This window comes from Sparus aurata, chromosome 21, assembly GCF_900880675.1.
Source record: "Sparus aurata chromosome 21, fSpaAur1.1, whole genome shotgun sequence".
Classification (NCBI taxonomy): Eukaryota; Metazoa; Chordata; class Actinopteri; order Spariformes; family Sparidae; genus Sparus; species Sparus aurata.
In genome coordinates, this window is record NC_044207.1 from 12,546,638 (window position 1) to 12,572,967 (window position 26,330).

At 40.3% G+C, this 26,330-nt stretch overlaps 3 protein-coding genes across 4 annotated transcripts; 2 read left to right on the forward strand and 1 right to left on the reverse strand.

Annotated features, from left to right (window-relative positions):
• Window positions 1-1,253: 1,253 nt before the first annotated feature.
• On the forward strand, window positions 1,254-7,023 carry cdc7 (cell division cycle 7 homolog (S. cerevisiae)). 2 transcript variants are annotated; one of them, XM_030402981.1, is made up of 12 exons: window positions 1,254-1,459; window positions 1,777-1,867; window positions 2,262-2,348; window positions 2,461-2,596; window positions 3,133-3,226; window positions 3,397-3,539; window positions 3,665-3,728; window positions 4,203-4,310; window positions 4,858-5,024; window positions 5,152-5,234; window positions 5,328-5,477; window positions 6,074-7,023. In XM_030402981.1, exons 1-12 carry the CDS (start codon window positions 1,412-1,414, stop codon window positions 6,478-6,480), a joined length of 1,578 nt encoding a protein of 525 aa, XP_030258841.1. In that variant the 5' UTR covers window positions 1,254-1,411; the 3' UTR covers window positions 6,481-7,023. The 2 variants fall into 2 exon arrangements, with proteins under 2 accessions (XP_030258841.1, XP_030258840.1); XM_030402980.1 differs by having other exon boundaries at window positions 1,255-1,459; window positions 3,665-4,004.
• Window positions 7,024-7,662: 639 nt separating this feature from the next.
• On the reverse strand, window positions 7,663-14,846 carry glmna (glomulin, FKBP associated protein a). The gene is made up of 19 exons (XM_030402982.1): window positions 14,733-14,846; window positions 14,366-14,448; window positions 13,618-13,743; window positions 13,413-13,526; window positions 13,170-13,278; window positions 12,788-13,076; window positions 12,602-12,701; window positions 12,264-12,445; window positions 11,845-11,898; window positions 11,213-11,243; window positions 10,522-10,611; window positions 10,132-10,173; window positions 9,900-9,973; window positions 9,724-9,808; window positions 9,446-9,555; window positions 8,743-8,806; window positions 8,398-8,533; window positions 8,089-8,159; window positions 7,663-7,992 (listed from the first exon to the last, which is right to left on the reverse strand). Exons 2-19 carry the CDS (start codon window positions 14,402-14,404, stop codon window positions 7,903-7,905), a joined length of 1,806 nt encoding a protein of 601 aa, XP_030258842.1. The 5' UTR covers window positions 14,405-14,448; window positions 14,733-14,846; the 3' UTR covers window positions 7,663-7,902.
• rpap2 (RNA polymerase II associated protein 2) lies at window positions 14,834-25,717 on the forward strand. The gene is made up of 12 exons (XM_030402979.1): window positions 14,834-14,934; window positions 15,167-15,212; window positions 16,169-16,283; window positions 16,624-16,722; window positions 16,823-16,888; window positions 17,007-17,095; window positions 17,196-17,231; window positions 17,335-18,469; window positions 18,567-18,673; window positions 19,671-19,751; window positions 21,608-21,676; window positions 25,469-25,717. The coding sequence occupies exons 1-12, from the start codon at window positions 14,880-14,882 to the stop codon at window positions 25,611-25,613; spliced, it is 2,043 nt and encodes a 680-aa protein (XP_030258839.1). The 5' UTR covers window positions 14,834-14,879; the 3' UTR covers window positions 25,614-25,717.
• Window positions 25,718-26,330: the final 613 nt, after the last annotated feature.

The window sequence follows — 26,330 nt, forward strand, 5'->3', positions numbered from 1 at the left end:
CAGCTTGACTGAGTGCTCACAGTTTTGCAAAGAGAAATGAGTAAAAGCTGAAGTAAGCACATCTGCTGTGAATACACGTGTAATACATTATGTCAGGGGTTAGTACCACTTTGTTGATCCATGTCAAAAAGGCCCAATGAATCCAACATCATGTGTCACCTTTTGTAACTGGTGTGCAACTCTACTTATTCTGTTCAGCTAAATAATGGATATTGGCACATATTCGCTGATGATAAAAACTCAGTATATCATACAATTAAATGGTAAATACTGTACAAACAGCTACAAAACATGAGGTGGATGCAGGTAACATCTTGGCAGAAAAAACCTGTGACATGCTGACAGCAAGATTATCAGAAGTGTTGTGCCTCTGTATGAGCAACTGTAATTGGGTGTGAGCAGTCAAGATATTGCATAAATCTTGGTTATGGTTTCATCGTGGCTAAAGTTTTTGAGGAAGAAGACGTGACTTCAGCTTTTTGGATGAGAGGTGAAAGTGCTTCAAGAAACTGAAACACGTTGAGTTGCCTATGATGAAGCACTTAGAATTACCATGACCTGGATGACTGAGACACTTCATCAACAAACTTTAAAATGCAAATCAAAGAGCCACTGCTGCACCATGGGCTTGTATTGTTAAGTTGTTCAGTGTCCATTCAAAGTTCCTTTGTTTTTTTTAAATGGTTTATTCTTCCAAACATCAAGCAAACAAACAAAGTCCACTTAAAAAGCTATCAAACTAGATATACTAAGCATGTATGTTATCATTAGCAAAAATAATAACTAAAGACTAACAAGACACAAATAGCTCTAACAAGGTGTTTAACTAGATTAGAAGTCCAGCCTTTAAGCTATCGTGTATACTCCATACAACTTCACCATTAGGAGTCCTAACAGCACTACATGGTAATGAAGAGCTTTTCACTTTTCACACAAAAGCACCTTTACTAAAGGACTTGATTCAGAAAAGTGTTATTGGTGTTATTGTACATGAATCAAATATTCTACAGGTAATCCATCGTTGGCAATAAGTTGTTTATTCATTTAATGTGGTAATTATTTAATGTACATCTAAGGATACATCAATCTAATGTGGATCACTGCATATTTCTAGTGTCCAAGAGTTATTCGAGATGTGTTGGTCAGCTGCATAGAGCTACAGTATGTAAGGTGAGCTGTTATCTCAGCGTGCTGGGTGGGGGAGGTTAGAGATCGCTTGTTATCGCGTGATTTGTGCCGATGTAACGCGAGATGCGTCTGACGTCACTTTTAGCGCGGAGTTTGTTGTTGGCGGAAAAGCTTCATCCTGAAAGTCTGAAGAAGTTGTTATATTCAGCCACAGACTGAGTGAACTATATATACAGTAGATTTTTGTTGTCTGAACATTATATTATGACTGCGCGGCGTGTTTATGAGATGTTTATCTGAGCTATACTGCACTAGACGACCAACTACAGCGGTGAGTTTCTTCTTGTTTAACTCGAACTGTAGTTAGCTAGCCTGTCAGACTGTTGCTAGCACTAGCTTGCTAGCAAGTTTTGTTATAACAAGGAAGATAAACAGCGGTTATGATGATATGAGCTGTTAGATTTGCCCGACAGTTTGCCAATAACCAATGGCTTTATTAGTGAATGTGACTCTACATTCACTGCCAGACTCAGTATTACTTCCTGAGGTTAATATGACAGTGACGTTTATAATGATGATGTTTCAGCCATTAACATTTTCAGCCTCTTTAAAGTTCATTCTGTCATTAATCTCTCCCTGTCTGTGTAGATGGAGAAGACTCCTGTCTGCACTGAACGCATCGGCACAGATGGATGTATTATTAAATCTGACAGAGGTCACAGGAGAAGCAAAGTCCCAAGTAAGTTGGACGTTTCATGACTTAAAATTCCCAACATTTAGGTATGGACGCATCATTATTAATGTTAGCATAAAATAGTTTGTGGGTAATATAAGGTTGAAAAATCCCCTTGATAGTAGTTTCACTGTCAATGTTTTTCCACGTGTGGATTTTGTTTTTAATTGGGTATTTTTCAACTTGTGCAAATGTAACATAGGAATCAGAGTAATATAATAATTCAAAATGAAAATCTGTAACAGGCATATCTGTAAAACTTTGTCAGTCTTGCACCTTTCCTTGCTCTAGAACCTGTTACACATATTGGTTTTTGCTAATCTGAGGGAGAAAATATACAGGATAATAAAACAAAATTGTATTGACAGCATCTGACAGCCTTTTTCCTGCTTTCCTCAAGGGGATGTGGAGATAGACATTGAGTTCCTATACAAAGTTGTTCCTCAGCTGGCCAAGGTGTTCCGCATTGTTGACAAAATTGGAGAAGGTACGTGCACATCTTTTTCATTTTTATATGATTTACTGTGCACAGACCTTTTTTATGATAAATACAGTGGCTCTCTAGTTCCCCTCAGTGTTAATGCCTTGTGTATCTGCAGGTACATTCAGCTCGGTGTATCTGGGTGAGGCTCAGATGCGGGATGGGAGGAGAGAGATGTATGCCCTGAAGCACCTCATCCCAACTAGCCATCCTACACGCATCGCTGCTGAGCTTCAGTGTCTCACTGTTGCTGGGTGAGTCTAGTACTGCTGTTGAACATCTTCAAATACATTAATAGACTACGTGTGATGTATTGCTTTTGTTGTCCACCACTTTTTAAACTCCTGGTTATGATTTCTATCTCCATAAATGTTTTACAGTTTTCATACTTTGTTGTCTTTCTCTATTTTTGTTTGTGTTTTCTGGCTCTTTAAAGCCCTTAGAGACCCGACACAGACGAGTTACAGTGCTGACACATTCAGACACACAGTCTGTGTAAGAGTTGTGTGCTCACAAGTTATAAATCAGTGAATTGAAGAACTCCTGTATCGTAACTGTTTGATGCCTTCCCTTTAAGGTTATTTTTATGCCGTAACAAATTAGTGTGTGGGTTCTTCATTTGTCTTTAGTTGTATGAGTAGCTGAACCCACGCACCTCAATACATTGATGACTGGTTTGGCAAAGATTGTGCCTCTATGTTTAATCCATGTTTTAATTATGCCTCTTGGAAGTAACCGTCCGAAATTAACATTCAAATTAGCTCTGTTTTCTTTCCTCGCCACTTTGTAGAGGCAAAGAGAATGTGATGGGAGTGACATACTGCTTCAGGAAGGATGACCATGTGGTGATTGTCATGCCCTATATGGAGCATCGAGCTATTGTGGTATGCACTTTGTCATACATCAGTTGCTGTTAAGCCAATCATGGACACATTCTGTAATGTAATCCCTAAAACATAAATCATTTATTAGCTTTCTTAATGTAGTTTTTGTGTGTGTGTTTGCTGAAATGTTATTTAAAACTTGTGAATCAATCAAAAAATGTATTTCTCAGGAAATAATTAGCTCAATGAGTTTCGAAGAGGTTCGTCTGTACATCTATCACCTGTTGAAGGCCCTGAGACACGTCCACCAGTTTGGTATCATTCACCGAGACATCAAGCCTAACAATTTCCTTTACAACAGGAGCAGCAAAATGTGAGTAGTCGTACCCCTCTGAAATAAGTGCAGCTGTATAATTTTATCTGAATGTTTTGTTATCTCTTTTTTATTCATGTAAACAATATAACACAGAAAGGAACTATTATTTTCCCTGTGTGTAGGTATGCACTGGTGGACTTCGGCCTGGCTCAGGGCACAGCGGACACCCAGATCGAGCTGCTGAAGGTGGTGAAGCACAGGGCGTCACAAAAAGGTGGAGGGTCCACAGGGAAACAAGACACCACACAGCGGGGCAAAGCACAGCCTAAAGTCCTGCCCAAAACCACCACTGCCTCCACCTTTCTTCCTCTGCCTCCACAGCAGTCCACCACCGTACAACCCTCCTCGTCCTCTTCCTCCACCACCACATCCTCCTCAGCCTCTCGGAAAATACTAGTTAAAAAAGCACGTTCTGCCACCACCACCATCACCACCTCCACCTCTCGCACAAAGCACACAAAGGTGTCAGCACTCAATATTTGACCTTTACTGGTGTTTCTGAATCTTTTCTTTTGTCGAGTGAAAGCAGGGTTATAAATTGGGGGTTTTGGGAACCACACAAGCCTGAAGTTGGGTGAAGAATTTCCTGAGTGAATATGTTCAAGTGTTTGTCGTCTGTTTTCTAAACTAAATCTAGCTCTTCATGTATGTTTTCTCAAGGATTTGACGGGACTGCGCAGAGTGCCTCGGCCTGTGTTTGGAGAGAGGAACCTGAACAGCTGCACTCCTGCTCCATCCACCACCAAACAAGCTGCTATTAAGACGGAGGTAAGTAAGGTGAAATGTATAGTTTTGGAAGAATTAGAGGTTTTATTTAATATGAGGTAGAGGTTTAAATCTTCAGTGGCCTTACAACTTCATTGATTACAATTCACCTGCCAACATTTAAATCCATTACAATTCTTGATGTATCTCAGTGTATTTGATTGGTGTGAGACAGATTTGCACACAGTGCATCTTGTCCAGTTGGTGCTTTTCTACATCTCCAATATTAGGTATTGGGACACAGAGCTATCAAGCGCAAGATAGCAGTAATAACTAGTAATTGAAAGCTTTTTGAGACTTCCATTGCGAAGAAGAAAGGAGGGGGTTTTTTTTGGCATTGTACTGATTTATTACGTTTTTCTGTTTTAAAGTTGCCAGTGTGGTGATATGTGTTTGTCTGACACTTGTCACCTTGTATCAAGAATGTTCATTAGACAGTTCTTACATTGATGTAGTTATCTGTTTTACTGCAGTCACAGTGTATCTCATCCTCTTCACCTTTTAAAGGTGTATTGCTCATTGTTTTTTCTTCATAAAATCTGTTCTTCAGTCCGGCAAAACGGATGAACCAGCCAGTCGAAGGTACCCTTCAGCCAGCAGGGGACCACTGCCTGTCAGGAGCCAGAGCAGCAGTCAGAAACCACAGAGGGCTGTACATCAGGGCCTCACATGTAACTGCTACCAGACTGACCGTGTCTGCAACATCTGCTTGTCCAGGTATCAGAAGAAAGCGAAGGGAAAAAAGAGAGGCCTGTCATTTAAAGCCTCTTTTATACAACACATTCATGTGATATCTTTTTTTTTTTTGTCTATTGCTGATTCATGTTGATTTTATTAAAAAAAGGAAGCAGCAGGTGGCTCCCAGGGCAGGAACCCCAGGCTTCAGAGCACCAGAAGTCCTCACTAAGTGTCCCAGCCAAGGAACAGGTTGGTCTCCCTGTCAACGACTATTGGCGCATGATGTACAGACATTTTCACTCATCTCTCATTGCTCCCCTTGTCTAATCTTCTGTACTGCAGCCATAGACGTGTGGTCAGCTGGTGTGATCCTGCTCTCACTGCTCAGCGGCCGTTACCCATTCTTCAAAGCCAGTGATGACCTGATAGCCCTCACTCAGATAATGACCATACGAGGCTCAAAAGAGACTATCCAGGCTGCCAAGACATTCGGTGTGTAGTAGAATTTTTTCTTGTGCAGACTGATCCCTCTGCTTCTTGCTTGTATTACAAGTGTTTCACCACAGACCCTCACTGTCGCACCTGAAATCAACAGGGTTCCCTCTGTTTCATTACATACTTGAAAGTTGAGATTTTGAGAGGAAAGGAATGTGTTGAGACCACACATATTCAAAGTACTATTGTAAGAAGAGTAAAGAAATCAGAACATATTCACATTTAAGAAGCTGTGAACAATTGTTGACCTTTTTTATCCTTAAAAATTACTCCAACTTAATCAGTTGTCAATAAAGCCATAAAAAGGCCCAAAAAGCCATAAAAAGGCCCAAAAAATATAATTAAAAAAAACTTATTCAGTTGTCAAAATAGTTGGTGACTGACAAAGCAGCTATATAACAATAAATAATCTTCACCCTTGTCTCAAACCAAGCCATGTTTGGTCCTTAAATTGGAGGGAATTGGGTCTAGAAAGTCCTTCAATGTCACCAATTTTGATGTTTAAGAAGGAATGGAAAACCTGATGACTTCACTGTGGTGTTTGGAAGGCTTTGTGCAGATAATGAATGTTTCTCTGGCTTGAACTCTTCCAGGTAAGGCAGTGGTGTGCAGTCGGGAGCTGCCTCGTCAGGACCTCAGGACGCTGTGTGAGACGCTGAGAGGACGGAGGCCATCACCAGATGATGAGGTCACACCACTTCCTGAAGCTAACAAAGACTCCACTGCCACCCGCCGTCACATGTTTCAGGATGATACACCAACGCATCGTCCTGCTAATGGAGCAGGTCAGACTATCCCAAGCCACCAAGAACATTCACAAAGCACTCAGCTCACTAAACAGGACTCGGAGTCGGACTATAAGGTGGAGGAAGATGAGCGGGGCTGGGACAGAGTTCCTGATGAGGCCTACGACCTGCTGGACCGGCTACTGGACTTGAACCCTGCCACAAGGATCACAGCTGCCCAGGCTCTGCAGCACCCGCTGTTCGCAGACCTGTGAAACTGCACAGCTACCACGTTAACATAACTTCTGAGCTGTGGTTCGGACTACACGAACCGAATACTGCAACTAAAGGGTTTCACAGCAGAGGACTTAAGTCTGTCCCTCTCTGAGAAATAATTCTCAAATAATAATAAGTTGGAAAAAGTTAACGTCCCTGTGTGGAGAAATTACCTGAAGAGTGGAGAGAGCTGGTACATTTCAGTTAGACGGTAAAAGGTTTTCTCTCAATTTTCTTTTCTCTGTTAAATGCTTCATTTATTTTAATGTTATTATCCATTTAAGACAGTTTTGAATTGCTGGCCCACATGCCTGCAGTAAATTAAAATGTGTTTGTTTTTAATGGCAGCTATGGTACAACATACTTTGAGAATGGGCATTTTAAAGGGCGCTAGATGTGTACTGTCAGCTATTAGACAGCAAAAGCATTAAATGAAGGCATTATATTGACAGACTATTGGTTCATGTGTCAAACGTTGGACTTTTTTTCCTTTTTCAAGTATTTATTCTTTATGTTTGGTGAAATAAATATTCAACCCAGAAGTTTCCTGACCTCCATCGAGAAAAATCCAAACTCAAGCAGTTCTGTTATCTCGGCTGCAGGCTGGGAAGACTCCTCGAGTCAAATCTGTCCCTTGGCACAAAAAAAAACCTTGTATTAACTCTCATTTAAGGAAGACAACAAATATTCTTGCTCTGTCGTGATTGGGTCAAGAAGGAAAAATTAGTACGTCCATCTCAGCTGTCTTTTTTAATTACAGTCTACTTTAGATTTTCTAATAAAGGGAAGGATCAAATCAAGTGGGTGTGTTTTATAGTAGGTAAAGTTTTAGAATCTCTTTTAAAGTCACTCATACAGGGATTACAATAATTCACATTAAGATGAAAGTAAATTGAAACGTATGAATACATTTTTTTTTTTTTCTTTAAAATAGTAGTTATGTAAAGATGTATTAAAAACGAGCAAACAATGGCCAGAGATTTTTTTTTCTACACAAAAAGAGGGACTGTCCTTAAAGTTCACTGAAAGTAGTAATAACATGAACCATTTAACAATAATAATAATACTCCACTGTTGATGTAAATTGTTTATTACTCTTTACGTTGGTATTGTTATTACTTTGTTTTTCATAGTAATTAATAACTTCCTTAACTTACAATAAACAGCACAGCACCTTTATAACCTGTGTGTACAAAAGTTTTTTATTTATTACAGATGTTTTATGGACACTGTACTCCATATTTTAAAGATACACGTAGTTCTAAATACTGCTGCTGAAAACAACTTGAAACACAAAATAACACTGATTTGTTAACATATTCTTTATACAAAACACATTAACAGTTTGAACAGCTGAAGGCTTTCTTTTTCACGCCCTGAGATGATGAGGATCTCTGTTGGCAGGCCTCTGGGGGCTGAGTCTAAAGACTCTCCTTCACCTCGGTGAGCTCCTCTATTCGCACCAACACACTCTCGATCATGTCAAATGTGTGCAGGGCTGAGTGCAGAGCCTGAAAGGACACATTCACGTTCACATTCAACCAGGTCAGCGCAGCACAAACACACAATCGAGTGCTGTTTCATTGTCACATGAATACGAGACTGACCTGAATCTGTGACTCTGATGTCATGTTTGGCAACTTCTCGTCACCAACGGACACAGAGAGCACCGACTCCTCTGTGGAAGACACACATGATAAGCAGGACGTTTATATCTTTATCTCAACAACTACCCAACTGAAAGTAAAGGCAGATTTACTAGAAAATATGTGGATTTCATATTTTCACACTCCAATATACATAACTTTTTGTACTTAAATTTGCGCCTTTTACAGGCTCTGCAGTGTATAGAAATCTTATTAAGTGTTTTGAGAAAAGTGGAACTGAAAATAGAATCATGTGAGTGTTGGTCAGACCTTTGGCCTTGCTCTTCTTGCTCTCCATGGTGTTGTGGAGCTCCCTCTCGTAGTGAGCTCTCGACATGTTCACTCCAACACGTAGCGGCTTCATGAACGTGTCTTCTATTTTATACAGCTCGGTCCAGATCCCCGTCTGCAAGATCGAATCAGCGGCAGGAAAAATATGAGGAGTGGAGACTACTGACACACTGGGAAAATGTTTCCTGGCAGGTAACTTAATTACTAAAAATAAAAAATCTATCACACCATCATTCACTGTCACTGCTTCTGTTTTTTTTTTTTTGCTGGAAGGGTGCCCTGATATATACTGGATGGGATTAATACCCCTGCAGTAATACTCACCTGGTTCTCTGTCACTTTGTCTCTGATGATGAGGTAACGCAGCAGGTTCAGAGACTCCATAATCCTGTTTAAACAAAAAAGAAGAAGACCTTGAAAATAGTACTTTGGAAACACAATCCCGAATCAAAGTCCATTTGTCCGCTTTGTCGGATTCTTTTTTAAATCTAATTTAACTGAGTGAGTTTGGATTGTTTACGCCAACATTAAAAAGGTGTCTAAGAAGCCAACTTATCCTAAAATTTTCAATCCTGACTAGTTTTAAGGCAACGTTTTTCAATACGCGTTGAGGCCATTTCTCTGTGGAACTGTTGATTTTAAGCGAATCTCATGGGTGTGAATGTTTTTTCATGCTGTCTGAGCCCTAACTGAAGGTACCTTTCTGTCACTATTTGATAGACAATAAGTATTTCGATAGCACCTACACCTGCTTTATAAATCAAAAATAACATCCTTCAATTTGAGACTTTTAAGATTTTAGCTGTATCGACCTCATTGAAGCTGATTTAGTTCAAACTTTATTAATTAACGCACATTACGTTGAATGTTTGAAATCACGCTGTAAGGAAGCTCAGTTTGGCTGAAATATATCTTATATAACGGTGAGAGACAGACAGCTTGTTCATGTACCCTGCCTTCCGCCTACCTGACTAAGATAAGTTGTATAGAAAATAGATGGATGGGGTGTTATTTGATGTGTGCTGACCTGTCCAGGTACTGCAGGAGGTCGGTCTCTGGGCCGTCTGGTAGAATGAAAACTTTACGCAGCAATGGCAGCAGGTGAACTCCCTCAAACCAGGTGTTGCTGTTACCTGCCTGAAGACAGAAATTGACTCATTTTCATTGGTTTACAAAAGAGCTTTAGTTACAACCCACACTCTGTGTCGACACCGTGTGTTATTTAGCTCTTAGTTTCTCCATCAACGCCTGTGAAAATGGCGGCAGATTTGACAGCCCACCAAGAAATTCAAACGCTCATCTCACCTGCAGGGCAAAGTCGACCTGATTCTTGATGTTTTTGATGATGTAGCCTTCGACTCCTGAGTGACTGCTGGTTTTCAGCATGTACCTGAAACAAGGCAACAAGTAAGAGTCAATATACCGGAGGGTGGAACAGAAAGAGACATTTCTGATGACTTTTAGAGGAAAGTTGATCTTACTGGAAGAAATTATACTTTGCTTCAGTGTTAAACTTATCAATGCTCAGCTGGAACACCTTCAGACCTCTGGTTCGCTGTTGACAAAAAAGCAGATGTGTAAATACCATCGATAAAGTAGGAAAAAGTCACTGTCCATTATTTATGGCATAACAATCTCACCTACATAAATGCACGCTTTGAAAGAAGCTAATGTTACATTTGTGCAAAATTATCTACAAATGTGAAGACTTACCAGATCATATCTCTGACATATCGTCATGACCTTCACCAAGTTCTGCAAACAAAGGGAGAAATCAGTGACTAAGCACGACATTCAAATATGTTCTGATTAGGGATTGGAGGGCTAAAAACACACAGGTCAAGTAGATTTTGGTGGATTTTCTTTATCGAGCTAATCATGAATATCCTCAAGAGTGACTTAAAAAAGCTTGATACTGTTAATCTTCCTGATTTTATGTTTTTATAAAACATTTGTCTCTTAACACAGTGTAAGGTAAAGTGATACCAGTACGCTGAAGTGCCAGTATTGGAACAACCCTAATAAAATGCACCCCAGCTAAAGCATAACACTGAGAGTGACAGCAGAGTACAAGCTGGGCTTCGTCTGAATGACTGTGATCACCTGAGGGACTGTGAGGAGAGTTCTGATCTCCAGCAGATCTGCAGGCAGACTGCCGTCCTCCAACCGCACCAGACTCTTCTCATACAGCTCCTGCGTGACGGCAAACATGCAAACGTCACACAAGATGTTCCGACATTCAGTCAGTTGACAAAATTACACTTGATGCCTTTGCTTGCGTGGATGTAGGGATGGAGACGTCTGTCAGTCTGTCGGTTAGCGTTAAACCAGTAGCACATCTGCGCCGAAGTACAGCCGAGGCTAACGAAGCATTGTTTACAGTCACAAAGGCTGAGTCTGAAGAGTGTCTGAACATTTATCATCTGCCCCATTAGAGGTACAAGTCAAACAATCAAGCAATGTTTTGAGTGATTAAAGAGTGCTTACAACCTCATGGGCCTGATATCGTGGCTCATTATTTTATGTCTTGTAAATAAATGATCAAATCTGTTGTGATGAACTGAGGAAATGGATGTTTAAATAGTTCTAAGGACCCTCAGTCAAGGCAAGGATGAAAATCAAAAGTATGAGCTACTCTTAATCACCCAAAAAACGTTTTCACAATATTTTATCAGATCGTTCTTCAGCGTTGTACGTCATAGCAAATTCTGTCTTTTGTGACTTTATCAGCTGAGAAATATTTGAAACACAACACAAATATCCCAAAACATATATAACTTCCAGTTTAACTCACCAGTCCTTTCTGAATCCTGGACTCATCAGTTCTGTCAATAAAATGTAATTCAGAGTTTATCCTTTACAGTGGTCATACTGTATCTTTTACTGTTATTCAGGCAAGAACAAATAAACACATGATGATATGATAACATATACTATATCCACACAAAAGGACGGAGAGACAGTTGGACAAGTTCAATAAACTTAACATAAATTAATAAATAATATTCAAATAAAAATTTCAGTGGGATACCTTCAGTAATTCATATAAATAAATATATATGTGACAACGATCCCAGCTCACCATTGAAAAGAAAAATTAATTAGGACAACTGTGAACGTCTTCACTAGAGTATATTTTCTGCCATTTTATAGTGTTACGGTTATTTGCAAATTATCTTTGCCAAAAATAATTGGCTCTACAACACATTTCTAAAAAAAACTTGAATTAAAATGCTCTTCTTCATTGAGCTCTAAATAGAAATATTTAAATTTAACACTTTTTATGAATTTGATCCAACAATAAATGACATATACTACAAATATTCAGATGTCGGCGGCTGGTTGCCAAACTTTGCCATTATATACTTTATATGTATTGTGCGCACCTACAAAACACAAAACAGTAACACTGTTTGTTGTATTCACCTGGACAGGAGGAGGCAAATGTGCTCCATATTACAGCGCAGAGAAAACACAGGGCTGTAAACACAGAGAGTCCACAGGATTAACATTTAATACTGAATTCTGTATGAATCATCATCAGCACAGTCCTATGCTCATCTAAAGCTAGATTATTTTTTTTTTTGGCCTTTTATGGCTTTATTGATAGAATAGCTGAAGATATGACAGGAAACAGGGAGGGAGAGAGAGGGGGAGTGACATGCAGCAAAGGGACCCAGGCCCGGGAGTCGACCCCGGGTCCGCTGCAGAGCCTCAGCACATGGGACGCGCGCTCTACCAACTAAGCTAAACAGCACCCCATCTAAAGCTACATTTGAAGAAACACGGACAGTATATCAGTGTCCAAGTCCTTTGTGATAATACATTTTGTTTCTCTAACTTACCTGAAAACACTTGGGAATGTATCTGAAGCCAAGTGATGGACAAACACAAGGTGAGCCAGGCTGGCTAAGGACTCTTTGGGGTAACGCACTTCCTCCTCCAGAAACCCTGGAACCTGTTTTCTCTTCAGCAGAGGTTGGTACACCAGACTGGGGAGGGGCTCTCCGATAGCGCTGAGGCTGTTCTGTATAAAACACACAAGAGAAACAATTAACACAACCATTAACACAACATCCAACAGGCCCAAGCACAAGTAGAAAGCAGTCAAAACTACAGGACCCAACCCAACATTTACACAAAAGTTACAGAATAGCATCAGCTCTTCATGGTGCATTAATACCAAAATCTCAGTGGCGAAGTTCCTGAGGGGAGACACAGCCAGAGTGTCTGGATCCTTGAGTTGTACCTCCAGCAGAGGGTGACTCAGAGTCTTCATACAGCTGCAGAACAGGAAAATATGAGAAATCACAATGAGACATCAGTATCAGGATTCATATACTTGGCACATTTCAGATTTCCCACTCACAACTTCAGCAGTTCCGTCCGCAGCTCGTCCTCTTTCCCCCTGTCCTGTTCACCCGCCATTTTGTCCCCGCTCTCACATCCTGCCTTGCTGTTCAGGTTGTTTTGCCTGGCCTCCTGGACAAAGGGTCTGACAAAGTCGGTCAGATCGGTGCAGCAGCGACAAAGAAAGAAGACGTCATCCTCCTCTTGCTCCTTTGTGTGAGGTAGAGGCAGTTTGGTCACCTGGTCCAGCACAGAGGACAGGGTCATGCCCAGAGACGACGCCTTACTGCTGCCCAGACACAGCAGCACTGAGAGGACGACAGATGAGGTGGAACGATGGAGATGACATCATTTGAGTTGACATGTTGACAAAAAAAAATATCTTAAGAGATGTTATTTACCCTTCTGCAGAGGGTTCAGCAGAAGGTGGAGGCTCTCTGCTGTGGAGTAAGGGTCATCGTGCTCCAGCTGCTCCAACAGGCCAATCAGCAGCTCTTTGGGTCTGCAGGTCTGGAAAACCACAACAAAGGCGTAAAATAATTTTTTTTTATTGCAACAAACTGCTAGATTCATTAAATTATGACTAATGTTTTATTTCATATCAAACAAAGAATCATATTAGTGCATTCCTGACATGAACAGACCTTCAGCAGGTGGTTGAAAACAGCCAGGCACTGAGAAAGGTGCTTGTCTTCTTTCTTCAGCAGAACCTGGATTAAGGGCGGCAGCAGATTCCAACCCATACATCTCACTATGTCCTACAGAGAGCAAATTAGAGGAGGGTTATACAGTGCAACAGTTATGGAGGAGTCTTAATGTCGAAACAGGGCTCGGTTTTGAGCTACATACCTGATTCTTTTCATCCAGGACAATACTGAGGACCTGTGCACTGTTTCCCTCCTCGATGCAGGTCCGACCTGCGATCGTGAAGACGTCATGATCCTCGGTGGTGTAGCTGTCATCAGGGAGGGCTTGCTGCGTGACAGAGAGACAAAGAAAAGGTTAAAAAAAAAGAGAGAATAAACACAGATGTATTGTTGAAGCAAATTATTGTTTAAAAAAAAAAAGGGAAACTTGACAATTAATCAACAATGTTTCTTAAGGTAAAAGTGCCTGTTTTCACCTTCAAGTGTTTGCTGCTTTTATTTCAAAGAAGTGAGTACATTTGAGGTTTTGGACAACTGACTGGACATAAGCCAGCAAGCTGAAAAGCTCACTTTGGGATCTGGGAAATTGTGATGCCCATTTTGCACAATTTGATGACATTTTACAGATTTACAGTTAAAGGTGCTGCAATCCCTAGTTTCAGGAAAGAAATTCTAATAAGAAGAGAAAGACCTTTATTGACTTTTTTTTGTATGCCTAAATAAACAAACTCTCTTTGTTTTCATGATGGAATAAACCAAACAAAGAAAGGACAAGAATACCATTATTGCCCACTTTATGAAAACACTCAGAGTGACTTGTACTAAATATTTGAACTGGATTTCATGGGAGACATGGGTGGTGGTGAGTGACGATGATGTGTGAGGTATGGACGCATGTAAAGGGCCGCCTGTGGTTTACTGAACCACCTCCTGTCACCTGAAGTACTCACACATCTCTGGACCACATCACTGAACTGCTCCAGAGCCATCGCTGCTGTCTTCAGGTGGGCTTTATGTTCACACAGCAGTCCTCCTAAAACAGACAGGAGACTTCGTATCAAAAGAAAGCACATACACTCCCAGATAATCGAGTGGTTCGGGTATGATACTGTTAAGGTCAGATAAGCCTGGACAGTCTGCTGTAAACAGAGGAGAGCACAATGAATGCTAGTCTTTTACTCTGAATTAGCTTAGCCGTTGGACAGGAAACAAACATCTTCTTGTGCTAACTAGCTCTCAAAACACCGTCACAAACAGTTAAGACTGTAGCCAAATATGAAAGTGATAAAACATGAGAGTAGTGAGGCAGATACCCACCTCAGTAACTCACTACATGTCCATAACAGCCCGGTGAAAGTACCACGCGCTACCCGGTGACAGTGCTAACGACGCCCGGATTGTCCTATTGGCCTCGCCGTAGAATGAAATACGTCATCGGCCGGAGTGGAAGTAGATACAAACAGCATGGAGGTAGAGGAGAGACGAAGGAGCAAAGGCTCTGCAAGAGCCCCTAAAAAAGGTTAGTTTACATTAAGAAATTGTTATTTCATGATAACATTAGTTTTTTCGAATATTTGGTACAGCCTTACGGTGGTCAAAAAGGAGTTATAACATGTTTCGGTGTCATACTCTGGTTCTTTCTGGAGCTAGTGGCCCATTGACTGCTAACTGATAACTACCTGGTCTCATGTTAATAGGAGACATTAAACAATCCTGTTTGCATTTTAACCATGTTGTTGTGTGTATGGCAGGTGAAAAACGCATCAAGGCATTGACAGCTGAAGAAGAAGCAAGAAGGTGTGCACGAGCATCTTTTCTCAGGATGCTAGAGTTGTTTTCATTAATACTGTCTAGCTAATATATCATATCATACACTCATACTTAAAAAAGACTGTGGTTTGGCTGTAGGATATTTATCTTACTCTACTTGAATCCATTATGTAGAGAAAATAAAGAACAAAACAGTGTAGGGGACGCTACTTTGCAAAAGCTAGTCCAGGGATAACTCTAGTTTGGTTAACCAAAGACACATAGAACTACTCTGTAAACACAAGATCAAATTGAAAGTGTACATGTGATAGGAAATCATAACATGGAATGATACACAAAAGTCGCTGGCCAGTATATATAATATATATTGTTATCTTGATCTGAGATTATACACGTCTGAGATTTTGGATACCGTGATATCACAATATGACAAGTTTTGTCTTTTCCTTGTTTTAAAGGCTGGATTACAGTAAAGTGATGTAATTTTATAAACGTACCAGACAGTTCATCTTGGTAATACTTGCCTTTACCCACGTAGTCATGATAACCACATTAACAATGATTATTTATCAAAATCTCATTGTGTTGTCAATGTTTTGTAAAAGCACTAATGTCATCCTTACAATGATGTCACAGTATTTATATCGAGGTGTTAAGTCAAAAACATTGTGATTTGACGCCTAATCAAATAAATTCAAATAACTGAGATATGTATTGGATAGTGTGATACAGCCTAGAAATACAGTGATATTATTTTAAGACCATACTGTAAAATTACCTCACTATTCATTGGAAAGCTTAAGAGATGTCGGTATTGGATTACAGTAAATAAACAAGGTTAAAATAGAAATAAAAGATCATTCCTTTATTTTTACCATTGAATAACAAGTTTCATTACATGTAGCTCACTACTCCAAACCCTTAGTAACAGTACATGTCAAAAAGTAACATTTCCCTAATGTGCGTACTGCATCTTGTTTCAGGAGGGAGTTGGTAAAGGAGAAGTTAAGGGAGAAGCTGGACTTAGAGAAAAGAGCGGTGAAGGTGGTGGAGCGTCTCCTGGAGGACAGTGTCACTGAAGACTTCCTCGTTGATTGTGTATGTATCACAGAGTTCACTTTTGCAGCCAACCAACTGAAGCTTCGGGTCACAGCCCGTCCCTTAATCGTTAACATATTAGAAACTTCTTCTGGACATTATGATTGAAGTGTGAGGTTGTCTTTGGTCTGCGGTCTGACTAGACAGGGAATTTTCTGTCATGTCTGTCTGTTTCTGTTGTGTTATTACTTCCTGTCACACCTTGGTTCTTGTACTTTTGTGTCACTGCCTAGCCATTCCAATACTTGTCTACTGGTCAACTCGATTGCCGGTTTATTTCCATCCTGACTAATTAGGTGTTTCCCATGTTGACACGATTTCTAACCTTGTCTCTTCACAGGCAAGACTCATTACTCCTGCTAACTACAAAGATGCTATAGAGGAGCGATTCATTGCTAAACTGTGTGGTTATCCCCTATGCCCAAATAAACTGGGCAAGGTAAGACCCTTTGTGTCAGTGTTTACAAGCAATAAATGTTTTTGTGTCTCATATTTTATGCTTCTAATATGTTCTCTCAACACTGCTGCTCATTTCATAGGTCCTGACTCAAAAGTATAAGATTTCAACTAAGACAAACAAGGTTTATGACATCACAGAGCGCAAAGTAAGTGCTGCTAAGTGTGCATTAAACAAATTCCATTTTACACATAAACCCATTTATTGTTAAAGAGTTCATAATCATAATAATAGATATTATGTGTGCATCCCTCTCTTGTGATTAGTGTTTCTGCAGTAACTTCTGCTATAAAGCCTCCAAAGAGTTTGAGCTGCAAATATCGCACACACCTCTTTGGCTCAGGCAGCATGAGAGGTATGTGTGCTGTTCCAATCTCACAACTATGAACTGATTGTTGAATTTGATCATGTTTTACATATTCAGACTTTGTGTTAACGTTCTCTCTCACTGACAGTCCTCAAGAAATTAAATTGATGAAGAAAGGAGATGGGTATGTATTGTGTGTTGATGTTCCACAGTGAATATTTTAGTGTCATATGTCTTTTTAAATAGCCGCTTCACCTAACTAATTCAGTTTAACCACGTGTGTTCAGTGGGAGCTTTGGTGAGGAGGTGTTGCTGGCAGAGAGGCCTCTACAGGAAAAGGACATCGAGGACCCGCTGGCTGCTCAAAGCGAAGACCCTCACAGCTCTCAGCAGCAATCTGCAGCAGCCAACCTCAGCCACAGTGAAAGCAGCGACATTGAGCAGGAGCAGGAGTTTGTTTCCAGTGTTGTCTCCCAGCGGCAGGGACCCAGAGTGCACTGGGGCGACCTGCCAAAACGGACAGATGAAGACCCCAAAGGTGAACGAGGGAAGACGAAAACAGGAAAGACACAGAGGAGCAAGGGAGATAAAGTGGAAGTTGGTGGCCATCGAAATGGGGATGCAGAGACGGAGGGAAGAATCAGAGAAGATGTGAATCGCCAGGAGTCGGTTTCATGTAAAACAGGAACCGACGCAGAAACAGCCAAAGTGTCATTAGACACAGACAAACATGAAAGGGAACAGGTGTTAGAGAAGCCTGAGGAACCCACTGTGGCAGAGGCTACAATAAAGCTGAATTTGTGCAGTTTATCTGAGACAGTCCCTCAAACTGCTCCCCTGCCTGTTGATTCAACGGCCACGCAAGCAGAAGCACTTACTCGTCGACAATGTCAACAGTCAAACCCCTCAACAGAAGGCAAACATCTCCCTTCTTCAACTCCGATCCACCCCGATCAGGAAAGCCACAACACGGCATTGACCAACCTCAACATCACCCAGGTGGGCATGAGTAAGAGAGGCGCAGCGGGGCTCCGAGATCTACTCAAGAACCACACGGCTGCTGGAGTCAAACCTGATTCCATACGACTGAATCTCCTCGAGTGCCTGAGGAGAACATTAAAGGAATGGAGCACTTATGTGACTCTGACGTTTCTGTACGGCGCTGGTCATTCACTAAGATCTCCTTCAGATGATGTCAAGGAAGAAAAAGAGGAGGAACTGGATGAAGATGACCTGGATGACGAGGTGACTAATGAGGATTCAGAAGGGCATGATGGCAGGTTGCAGAAGAGAGCGTCATCTGCAGCTCCAGACTACGAGACGCTGCGGAAGGAGAGCCAGCAGCTAGAGCTCAGAGTCAAGGAGTTTTATAAGGGGACTTGGATTGTGTCTGAGGAGGTGGAGGGGCCACAGGGAGACGAGGTGAGTGGCGGAGGCAGAAAAAAAGAGGATGATCGTGAATCACAGGGAGACACTGGTGTTAATGTTCTCCCACACATCTCGATTGTTTCCCCACCAGGTGACAGTCCAGGACCAGAGTGCGAGGGATCCAGTTCTGCCCCTCGTTGACTCTCATTCTCAGCACCTCATCCAGAAACGGATCACTGTGGAGAAGCTCACTAGCTGGTATGTGTGTGTTTTCATTTGTGAGTAAACTTGTGTCTCGTATTACCTTTGCAGATTTTTATGCATATTTTATTGACACCGATGCGTGTTTATGTCCAAAAACTTTGATTAACTAATTTATGTACTATTTCAGCTTTGGACATATGTCCTGTTTGCTGCTTTGCCTGCAATTAGGGCTTCAATTAGCGATTATTACCTTTTTAAATTTTTTATCTACAGATTATTGTCATGATTAATCGATTAGTCTAAAAGAATTCAAGAAATTGTTAAAAATTCTCATCACAATTTCCTAGAGCCCAGAATTACGTCTTCAGATTAGTTATTTTTTCCAACCAACAGCCAAAAACCCAAAGAAGTGTCATTTTCTATTTCAAATAACAAAGAAAAACAAGCAAATCATCACATTTAAGAAGCTGGAAACGGCAAATATTTCACTTTTTTGCCTGAAAAATTACTGAAACTAATCTACTTTTGATCAATTTATCAGTTAATCAACTGATCATTGCAGCTTTAGTCTCAGTTAGATTAGATTTAAGACTGATTAAGCAACAAAATCTGACATTTAAGAAGCAAATTATTATCATTTTTGCTTGAAAAATTACAAACATTTAATCAATTACACAAATACTTCGCAGTTGATTTTCTTTTGATCAGTTAATCGACTGATTGTTGCAGCCCTGTTACTAATCCAGAGATACCAGGTTCAAACTGGTAACAGTTCATTATGTAGTCATGAGCTTTTTAGTGCGAGGGCGCTGTGTTAAAGAAGCTGCTGGGCCCTGGCAATGTCATTCTTCCTCCTTTTGATGCATACATTTACAGAATTATGTACAGTTTTTATGAACGCTATTGTCAATAAACTTAAATTCACATGCAAAGTATTTATTGTTTATGTTCAAACCATCTTAGCTCCCCTTGATAGCACAAATGATTTGACAGAAATAATTGTGTTGTGTTTGTCTCTCTGTCCCTCATCTTTTGTCTCTGTGTCGTGCAGCCTCAAAAACATCATCGGTCCTCTGCGTCTCAACATGAGTGACGTCTCCACTGACCTGAACAACCTGGTCAGGACATTCAGGTCAGTGCAGCACAAGTACACACTCCTCTCTCTCTCTGCAGGCCCGCTTGTTAAGGTCACACAGTTACACACACAGGGTTCGATTTAAACATACTGGCTACGCCTAAACTCACCAAAGTCACAGAAATTGTCCTTCACATCAACGCACTTAAAGGTACAGTCCCAGGTCAAACAGCTCCGCCTGACCTACAGAATGACTGTACATTTCTTCACTGTTGCATGTCTGCAGTACAGTAGACACATTCTGTTATGTTCATGAGACAGGACTGTACCTCTACGTTAGTTAGAAATATGTAAGGTAAACCCTGACTTTGAGTTTTTTTAGCCTTCCTAAGAGCTATTTCATGATTCTGTCATGTACTTATATTGTACAGATAAAGTCTTTATTCTTAAATGGTAGTGAAATGAACAAAGTCACAGCAACATTTTGGACATTGAAACTTGTTATACTGCACTGAGTGTTTTAACCTATAATCAACAAACAGGTTTTATGTAAATTCCGACAGTGTGGGAGGATTTGATGATGAACTCTGGTGCCCCCTGCAGGCCAACACAAAACATGACAACCACAGGAGTTTAATTGACTGTATATATTGTTTTTTTCACAGCCTTTTTTCTTATTTTAACATGTCATAGCAAGTGAAAAACACAGGGTAAGTTTAAAATAGGTATTATAGGTATATTGTATTTTGGTGCTTTAGTTCCAGGACCTTGGTGTTGTGCATGCTGGCTTACTGGGACACTTAATGTAACAGAGCCGTCATTAATGTGATGCGTTACACCTGTGCTTTTCCCTGCTCTGACTAGTCAAAATGTCTGCTGTGACGGAAGCACTGTCCATGATGTGACAGTGCACATGTCTTTGTTGATAGGTAATTTTTGGCATGTGCTTTTCTGTCATATCAATACCAATTTTTGTTGCACAGGAGGCTTTTTGATCTAGTATCACCATCTACCAGATACTAGATCAAAAAGGAATTGAACTATAGTTTAACATTTTATTACATATTCAGTATATTGTATATAAATAAATAATAGATCAGTCATATTTAGGTTGCTGGAATCTATGGATGAGTACATTTTGATCTTGATCCTAGAACTGGTGAGTTTAAAGGTGCAGTATGTCGTTTTGGGGCAGAAAGTTTAATCAGAAAAAAATCAAACTCTCCTAGTTCAAATAACTGAATAAATAAACTGACCTTAAAGGACAATACAATTTCATACTGTTTTACTTTGTTTATATGTGGCGGACCCTGCCACCTTTCTAGCTTCACATAGCTGTGTGCTGTTACTGGAACATTATAGCCCTGTAATCTGGTATTTGTCACATAATCATAATGTAATGAATATTTTCTTCGGCCAGTAGTTGTCAGTATGGTAGTTAAAAACAACTTTCAAACTAGGACCACACTGAGCATTTCCTGTCACAGACGTAGCTCTGTGTTCCCATTGGCTGCTTAGGATGTTTTCAGCAGGAGTGCTATTAAATCACTGTGTAGTGAGTTACAACTCCAGAGCCCTGCTTCCAGGAATTCTCTTTCTGCTGTCAGAGGCCCCGCTGACGAGAGGCTGAAACCAAAGAATATTCACAGCGCTGTCACACAAACATTCATCAGTGCACTATTGAAGCAGCCAGTGTTTGTGGTGGTTGGTCCGGCCTTGTGCACGTTTTGTTTTCCCAGTTTGCTTATGATCAGAATCAGGAGATTTTTGTCACCTGCATAGAGAAGGTTGCTCCTACCTAATGTTATGTGTATGTTCACGTATGTTCTGTTGTGAGATTTATTTGCAACACATTAACAAAATATTTAAGTTGTGACTGACCTGTTGGTCACTCTGTTTTCTTACCACCGCAGGTTCACCAACACTAACATCATCCATAAAACTCCAGAGTGGACCCTGATCGCCGTCGTGCTCCTCCATCTGTAAGTTTACAGTGTGTGTCTGTATGTGTGAATGTGACAATCTATGACAAGAAAATTAAGAGCCGTTGTTTCCCAGGAAAAACACCCTGTCAGCAAACTCAAAAACAATTTTCTTCACCGCCTAAATGTGTTAACTGTTTTTGTGTGAGTACATGGCTTCAGTGTTTTTTTTTAAAAAGTCAATTGCAGCGTAAAAAGGACGAGATAAACTTTATACATAGCAGCCAAATGTCCAGAAAATAGTTGAGAAAACAGCCCACATATACACTTTTGAACTAAAACTGACATCGTGTTAAGTGTTGTGCTTCAATTTAAGGTTTCATCAACAGATTGATTCTGTGCTCAAATCAAAGCAACAGCTTGGTGCGGTTTTACACAACGATCGTGTTCTTCATTCAGAGAGGAAAACAATTAGATTTCCCAACTGTGACTTGGATTCACTTTCAGCTTCAAAGCTTCAAGGTGCATTTGACAAGACGCTGTGTGGTGTGGCATTGTCCAAGTTCATGCCATATGGTGTGTGTGGTGTGTGTGTGTGTGTGTGTGTGTGTGTGTGTGTGTGTGTGTGTGTGTGTGTGTGTCTGTGTGTCCACTGCTGGCAGTTCATGGACAGTTCCGTGCTGCTCCCGTCTAAGTACACACAGACGCCTCATGGCCTTATCTCCACCTGATTGCCCCTCTCCAGATCCGTGATGTGGGACAGAAGGCACACACAGACAGCCCTGTACACTCTAGAGTTAAACACACACACACACACACACACATACAATATTTCCTCTGTATACATCCAAGCAAAATTAGCAATTTAAACTGCCCCGGCTGGGAAAACTACCACCTGATGCCCGACTGACTCTGATTTATGACTCCCTGAGTGACCCCAGGTCAGTTTGCATCAATATCATAACTTCCATTGTGAGCTTAACAAAAGAATACAGTAAGTGTTGTGAAGCTTGAGAGGCAGTAGGTGACACAAACCTTCAACTCTTAGAGCAAGGGCGCCTTGTGACTGTTAACTCTTCCCTCAGACAAAACCGCAAAAAAATCCTTAGGTTGTAAATGTGACAGACTAATGTGTTTGACTTCAATCTGTTGTGGAGTTTTTCAGCTAAATTAAGTTTGTCAAACATCAAGTTATAGATAAATCTGATTTCACACAATTATCCCTCACATGCTCAGTTCTTATTAGGAATGAAACAATGAAAACATATTGTGAAAAAATATTTTTCTGGTGAAAAACCACAAGATTTGCTTCCCATGCACTCCAATTTTCACACAATTTAGGTGAAATTTTTGATTTTAAGATTAGAGTTTGTCTAACTGACGATGTACATTTCTTGCATGTTCAGCCATTTTTGACAATTAGCTTTTATGTGATCCGTCTGTGATAATCGGCCCTTTTTCTTTTTCATCACATGTCCCACTGGTGCTCTATGATTTCATTAGTTCCCATTTCACTTCAAGCCTGTCCATCCTGCCATTCCTCCATCATGAATAATTTGGTGTGCTGTCTTATCTATCTGCTGCACGGCAGCTGTGGAGCTAGTCTGGCCTCCTTTGTTGAGGCCAGCTGAATAATGGATGCCCCCCCTGCAACACTAGACCCTGGGGTGAACCGGAGATTAACCAGCAGTGCACCTCCACACAGGTAGACAGGACAGGTAGCGGGGGAGGGGGGAGGGGAGAGGTGACAGAGATCAGCCCAAAGGTTGCCCACAGTGGGTTTAAGACAGCAGGTAAACACTCTTTACATAAGGATGTTATCTGTGCTGATTTAATAGATCATAAATGGAGCAACAAGGATTTCTCCATTAGCTGATCTAAAGAAAATAAATCGCTGACTATTTTGATATTAATCATTTGAGTGATTTTTAAAGCAAAAATGTCAAACACAATGACATGTTTGACAGTAAATGCAGAGGTTTTGGTTTGTTTGTTGGACAAAAGAAGTGATTTGAAGATGTCAGTTTGAGCTATGAGAAACTGTGATGAGCATTTTTTGACAATTAGTAGACTAAACAATGAATCGGTTAATAGTCTGCAGATAAATAGATAAAAAAAATTGTCAGTTTCTTCAGATGCCAGTTTATTAGCTACACCAACTGAAATATGCAATCTAACCAACAACCCTGCTATATTGAAAACACCTTCATGCAATGTATAATGTCCAGCCTTTGTTGCAACTGTGTCAGCAGCAGCACCAGACCGTCACTTAAGACTTACTGTGCCCGTGCAGCTAGAAACACTCACAGCTACAATCCACACTTGGCTGGATGTGTGAACGTGCAGTTAGCCCTTTTTGTGTGTGTATGAGGCATTTTCAAAACACTGGAGGTATCGAAGACGATTATTTAATGTCCATCTTTTTTAGGATTGACAACATCTTAAAAAATAAACATAAATATGGATTGTAATCTGTAAATCCGACATATACTGGATTATACATGTAAATACAGATATTAGAATGTGTAATAAGTCCGTCATCGATAAATTTGCTGATGTTCTTATAGACAGAATACTTACACAAACACATTTTTTGTAATTGTCAAATGTGGTCATCAAACGTCTGAGACAAAGTCAAGTATGTACTGGAGGCAGGATATTTTTTAGTTCAAACTTTATTGCCCAAAATAATATCAGCAGACTGAAACAAGGAAGTTTGCTGGGAATGTAATATTTATAAATCCCCCCCAAGGACCTTTTTTTCCCACATATTGTGCACATACAACAACATATATGCGCCGATATGAGACTCTAGTAATTTGTTTCATCTCATTCTGTCAGGTTTTTACATGAAGTTCAGAAATTATGGGATGATTCTGGTTTTCATGGAGTCTTTCACATACAAGCATAAAGAGAAAGATGGATATTTATTAATCCTGAGGGAAATGTAGGCCTCCAGTGGCTTACATGACACATACAAAACACTAATCCACACAAGAATACAGGTACAAAAACAAGAATATAAGAATAAAAACACAGCAGTGAAGTGATTAGGCTCTCGTGGCCCTCACTAATGTTTTTAGAAACATGGACCGTTAAACACCTGATCCTGGTCTCGGAACGTTCTCCGTAAAGCTGCCGAGATGTTGAAGAATCAAAGTGTGGCTGCACACAGGCAGAAAAATCAGAACCTGGATACTGTTGTGATCATATGTACAGGAAGATGAAATACCAGGTTTATTATGCTCCATATAAATGTCATGTAATAGATAAGATTTAAAACCAGGACACCCGTGTGCGTGTAAACACAGTCATGTAACCATTGAGCAGGTTTGCTGAGTTATCTGATCAACAGCTCTGACCGAAACTAGAGCCCCTTCAAATCTGTGTTTTACTCAGCAAAGTTATCCAGATGACTCAGTTCACCTGTTTACTTTCAGAGCGACCTGAACGGTCAGGTCAGCACTGTGTGCCATAGTGAAGTGTATCCTGTCTTGAAAAAGATCTAAATTAGAGCTGAACTTTATCTATTAAAGATGCCGCTTTTCTGTTTAAAGACAGTTTTATACTTTGTGTTCTTGTATGTATAATGTTCATATATTTATGAGCATGTGAATGTTTGATTCTTTTTATGATGTGTGGTATGTTATGTTGTACAATTGTGTCATTCCAGATTCTTTTCATTTAAAAAGGATTTATTGAAAAAGATCACTTTCCTGTACTTTTCCAAATGTATTTTTATTTTTATTTTTTATGAATAAGGCAGAAAACTTGTATTTATGCCTGTGAAATATTTTTCAAAGTGTATCCTGGTCAGACAGTGTGCGATGATTGTGTGACTTTGTGTTTCAGGTTGTCCGAAATTTCTCCGGTGGTGCGAGAAGCCTTGGAGACGCCAGCATCGGTGGCGTATTTGAACACGCTGATGGAGGAGCTCGGCCTACAGGAACAGGACCTTCTGAACTTAGTCCGGATGTTTAAAACCCAGACACACTGACAGACATGGACATGTATAATATATACACTCTAGAGGGTATCAGACTAGATGGAATAAATGTGTGAATGTTTTTTCCCACATTAAAACTGATTGGGGAAAAAAAAAAGCTCCTGTCCTTTTTGTGACTTAACCCACCTCCTCTTACTGTATGAGCACAATCTGTGGTGAGATGTGTGCAAATCAGATCTGTGAAGGTTTAGAGCTGCTGCTGTTCAACCTCTGCAGGCTTCAAACAAATCACACCCAGCTTTTCCCAGTGAAAACACCATGTGGACACGCTGCTTATTGCTGCGCCTCTGCTGTCATAAAAGTGACGCCACTTCTCCTGACTTCCTTCACATGGAGGTTTATGGCACCATAATGTCATTTGTTATATGGGTATGTTAACAATGCGTGTGTGAAAATATTTGGTTTTGACCAGGTGGCGCACGCAACAAAACGTTTTCCTATTTAATAGTGGAGATATAAGTCGGAGCTGTCATGCAGATTGGGGATGTGATTGATGGGCCTACGTGGCTCAACACAGCTTCTCGTTTTTCACAACGTACCAACAAACAGTGGAGGATTTTTTTTTTAAAAAAAGAAAAGATTATTCTGTTTTTAAATCTGTTAATATTGATTAAATGCTCAATAATCAACATAATGATGATGTTTCTTATGATTTAGATACAAGTACAATGTAGAGAGAGTGAAATCAAAGGCCTGTAAATTCATAAC

What these genes read in the sequence shown, in the direction of transcription:
- glmna (XM_030402982.1), bottom strand. Translation starts at nt 14,404, where the DNA reads ATGGCTCTGGAGCAGTTCAGTGATGTGGTCCAGAGATGT. An exon ending in ACAAAGTGACAGAGAACCAG is followed by an intron (nt 8,534 to 8,742) that starts GTGAGTATTACT and finishes TCGATCTTGCAG; the next exon opens with ACGGGGATCTGGACCGAGCT. An exon ending in CATCAGAGTCACAGATTCAG is followed by an intron (nt 7,993 to 8,088) that starts GTCAGTCTCGTA and finishes GTGTCCTTTCAG; the next exon opens with GCTCTGCACTCAGCCCTGCA.
- rpap2 (XM_030402979.1), top strand. Translation starts at nt 14,880, where the DNA reads ATGGAGGTAGAGGAGAGACGAAGGAGCAAAGGCTCTGCAAGAGCCCCT. An exon ending in GCTGAAGAAGAAGCAAGAAG is followed by an intron (nt 15,213 to 16,168) that starts GTGTGCACGAGC and finishes ATCTTGTTTCAG; the next exon opens with GAGGGAGTTGGTAAAGGAGA. An exon ending in GCCGTCGTGCTCCTCCATCT is followed by an intron (nt 21,677 to 25,468) that starts GTAAGTTTACAG and finishes TTTGTGTTTCAG; the next exon opens with GTTGTCCGAAATTTCTCCGG.
- cdc7 (XM_030402980.1), top strand. Translation starts at nt 1,412, where the DNA reads ATGAGATGTTTATCTGAGCTATACTGCACTAGACGACCAACTACAGCG. An exon ending in CTAGACGACCAACTACAGCG is followed by an intron (nt 1,460 to 1,776) that starts GTGAGTTTCTTC and finishes CTGTCTGTGTAG; the next exon opens with ATGGAGAAGACTCCTGTCTG. An exon ending in AAGCTGCTATTAAGACGGAG is followed by an intron (nt 4,311 to 4,857) that starts GTAAGTAAGGTG and finishes TCTGTTCTTCAG; the next exon opens with TCCGGCAAAACGGATGAACC.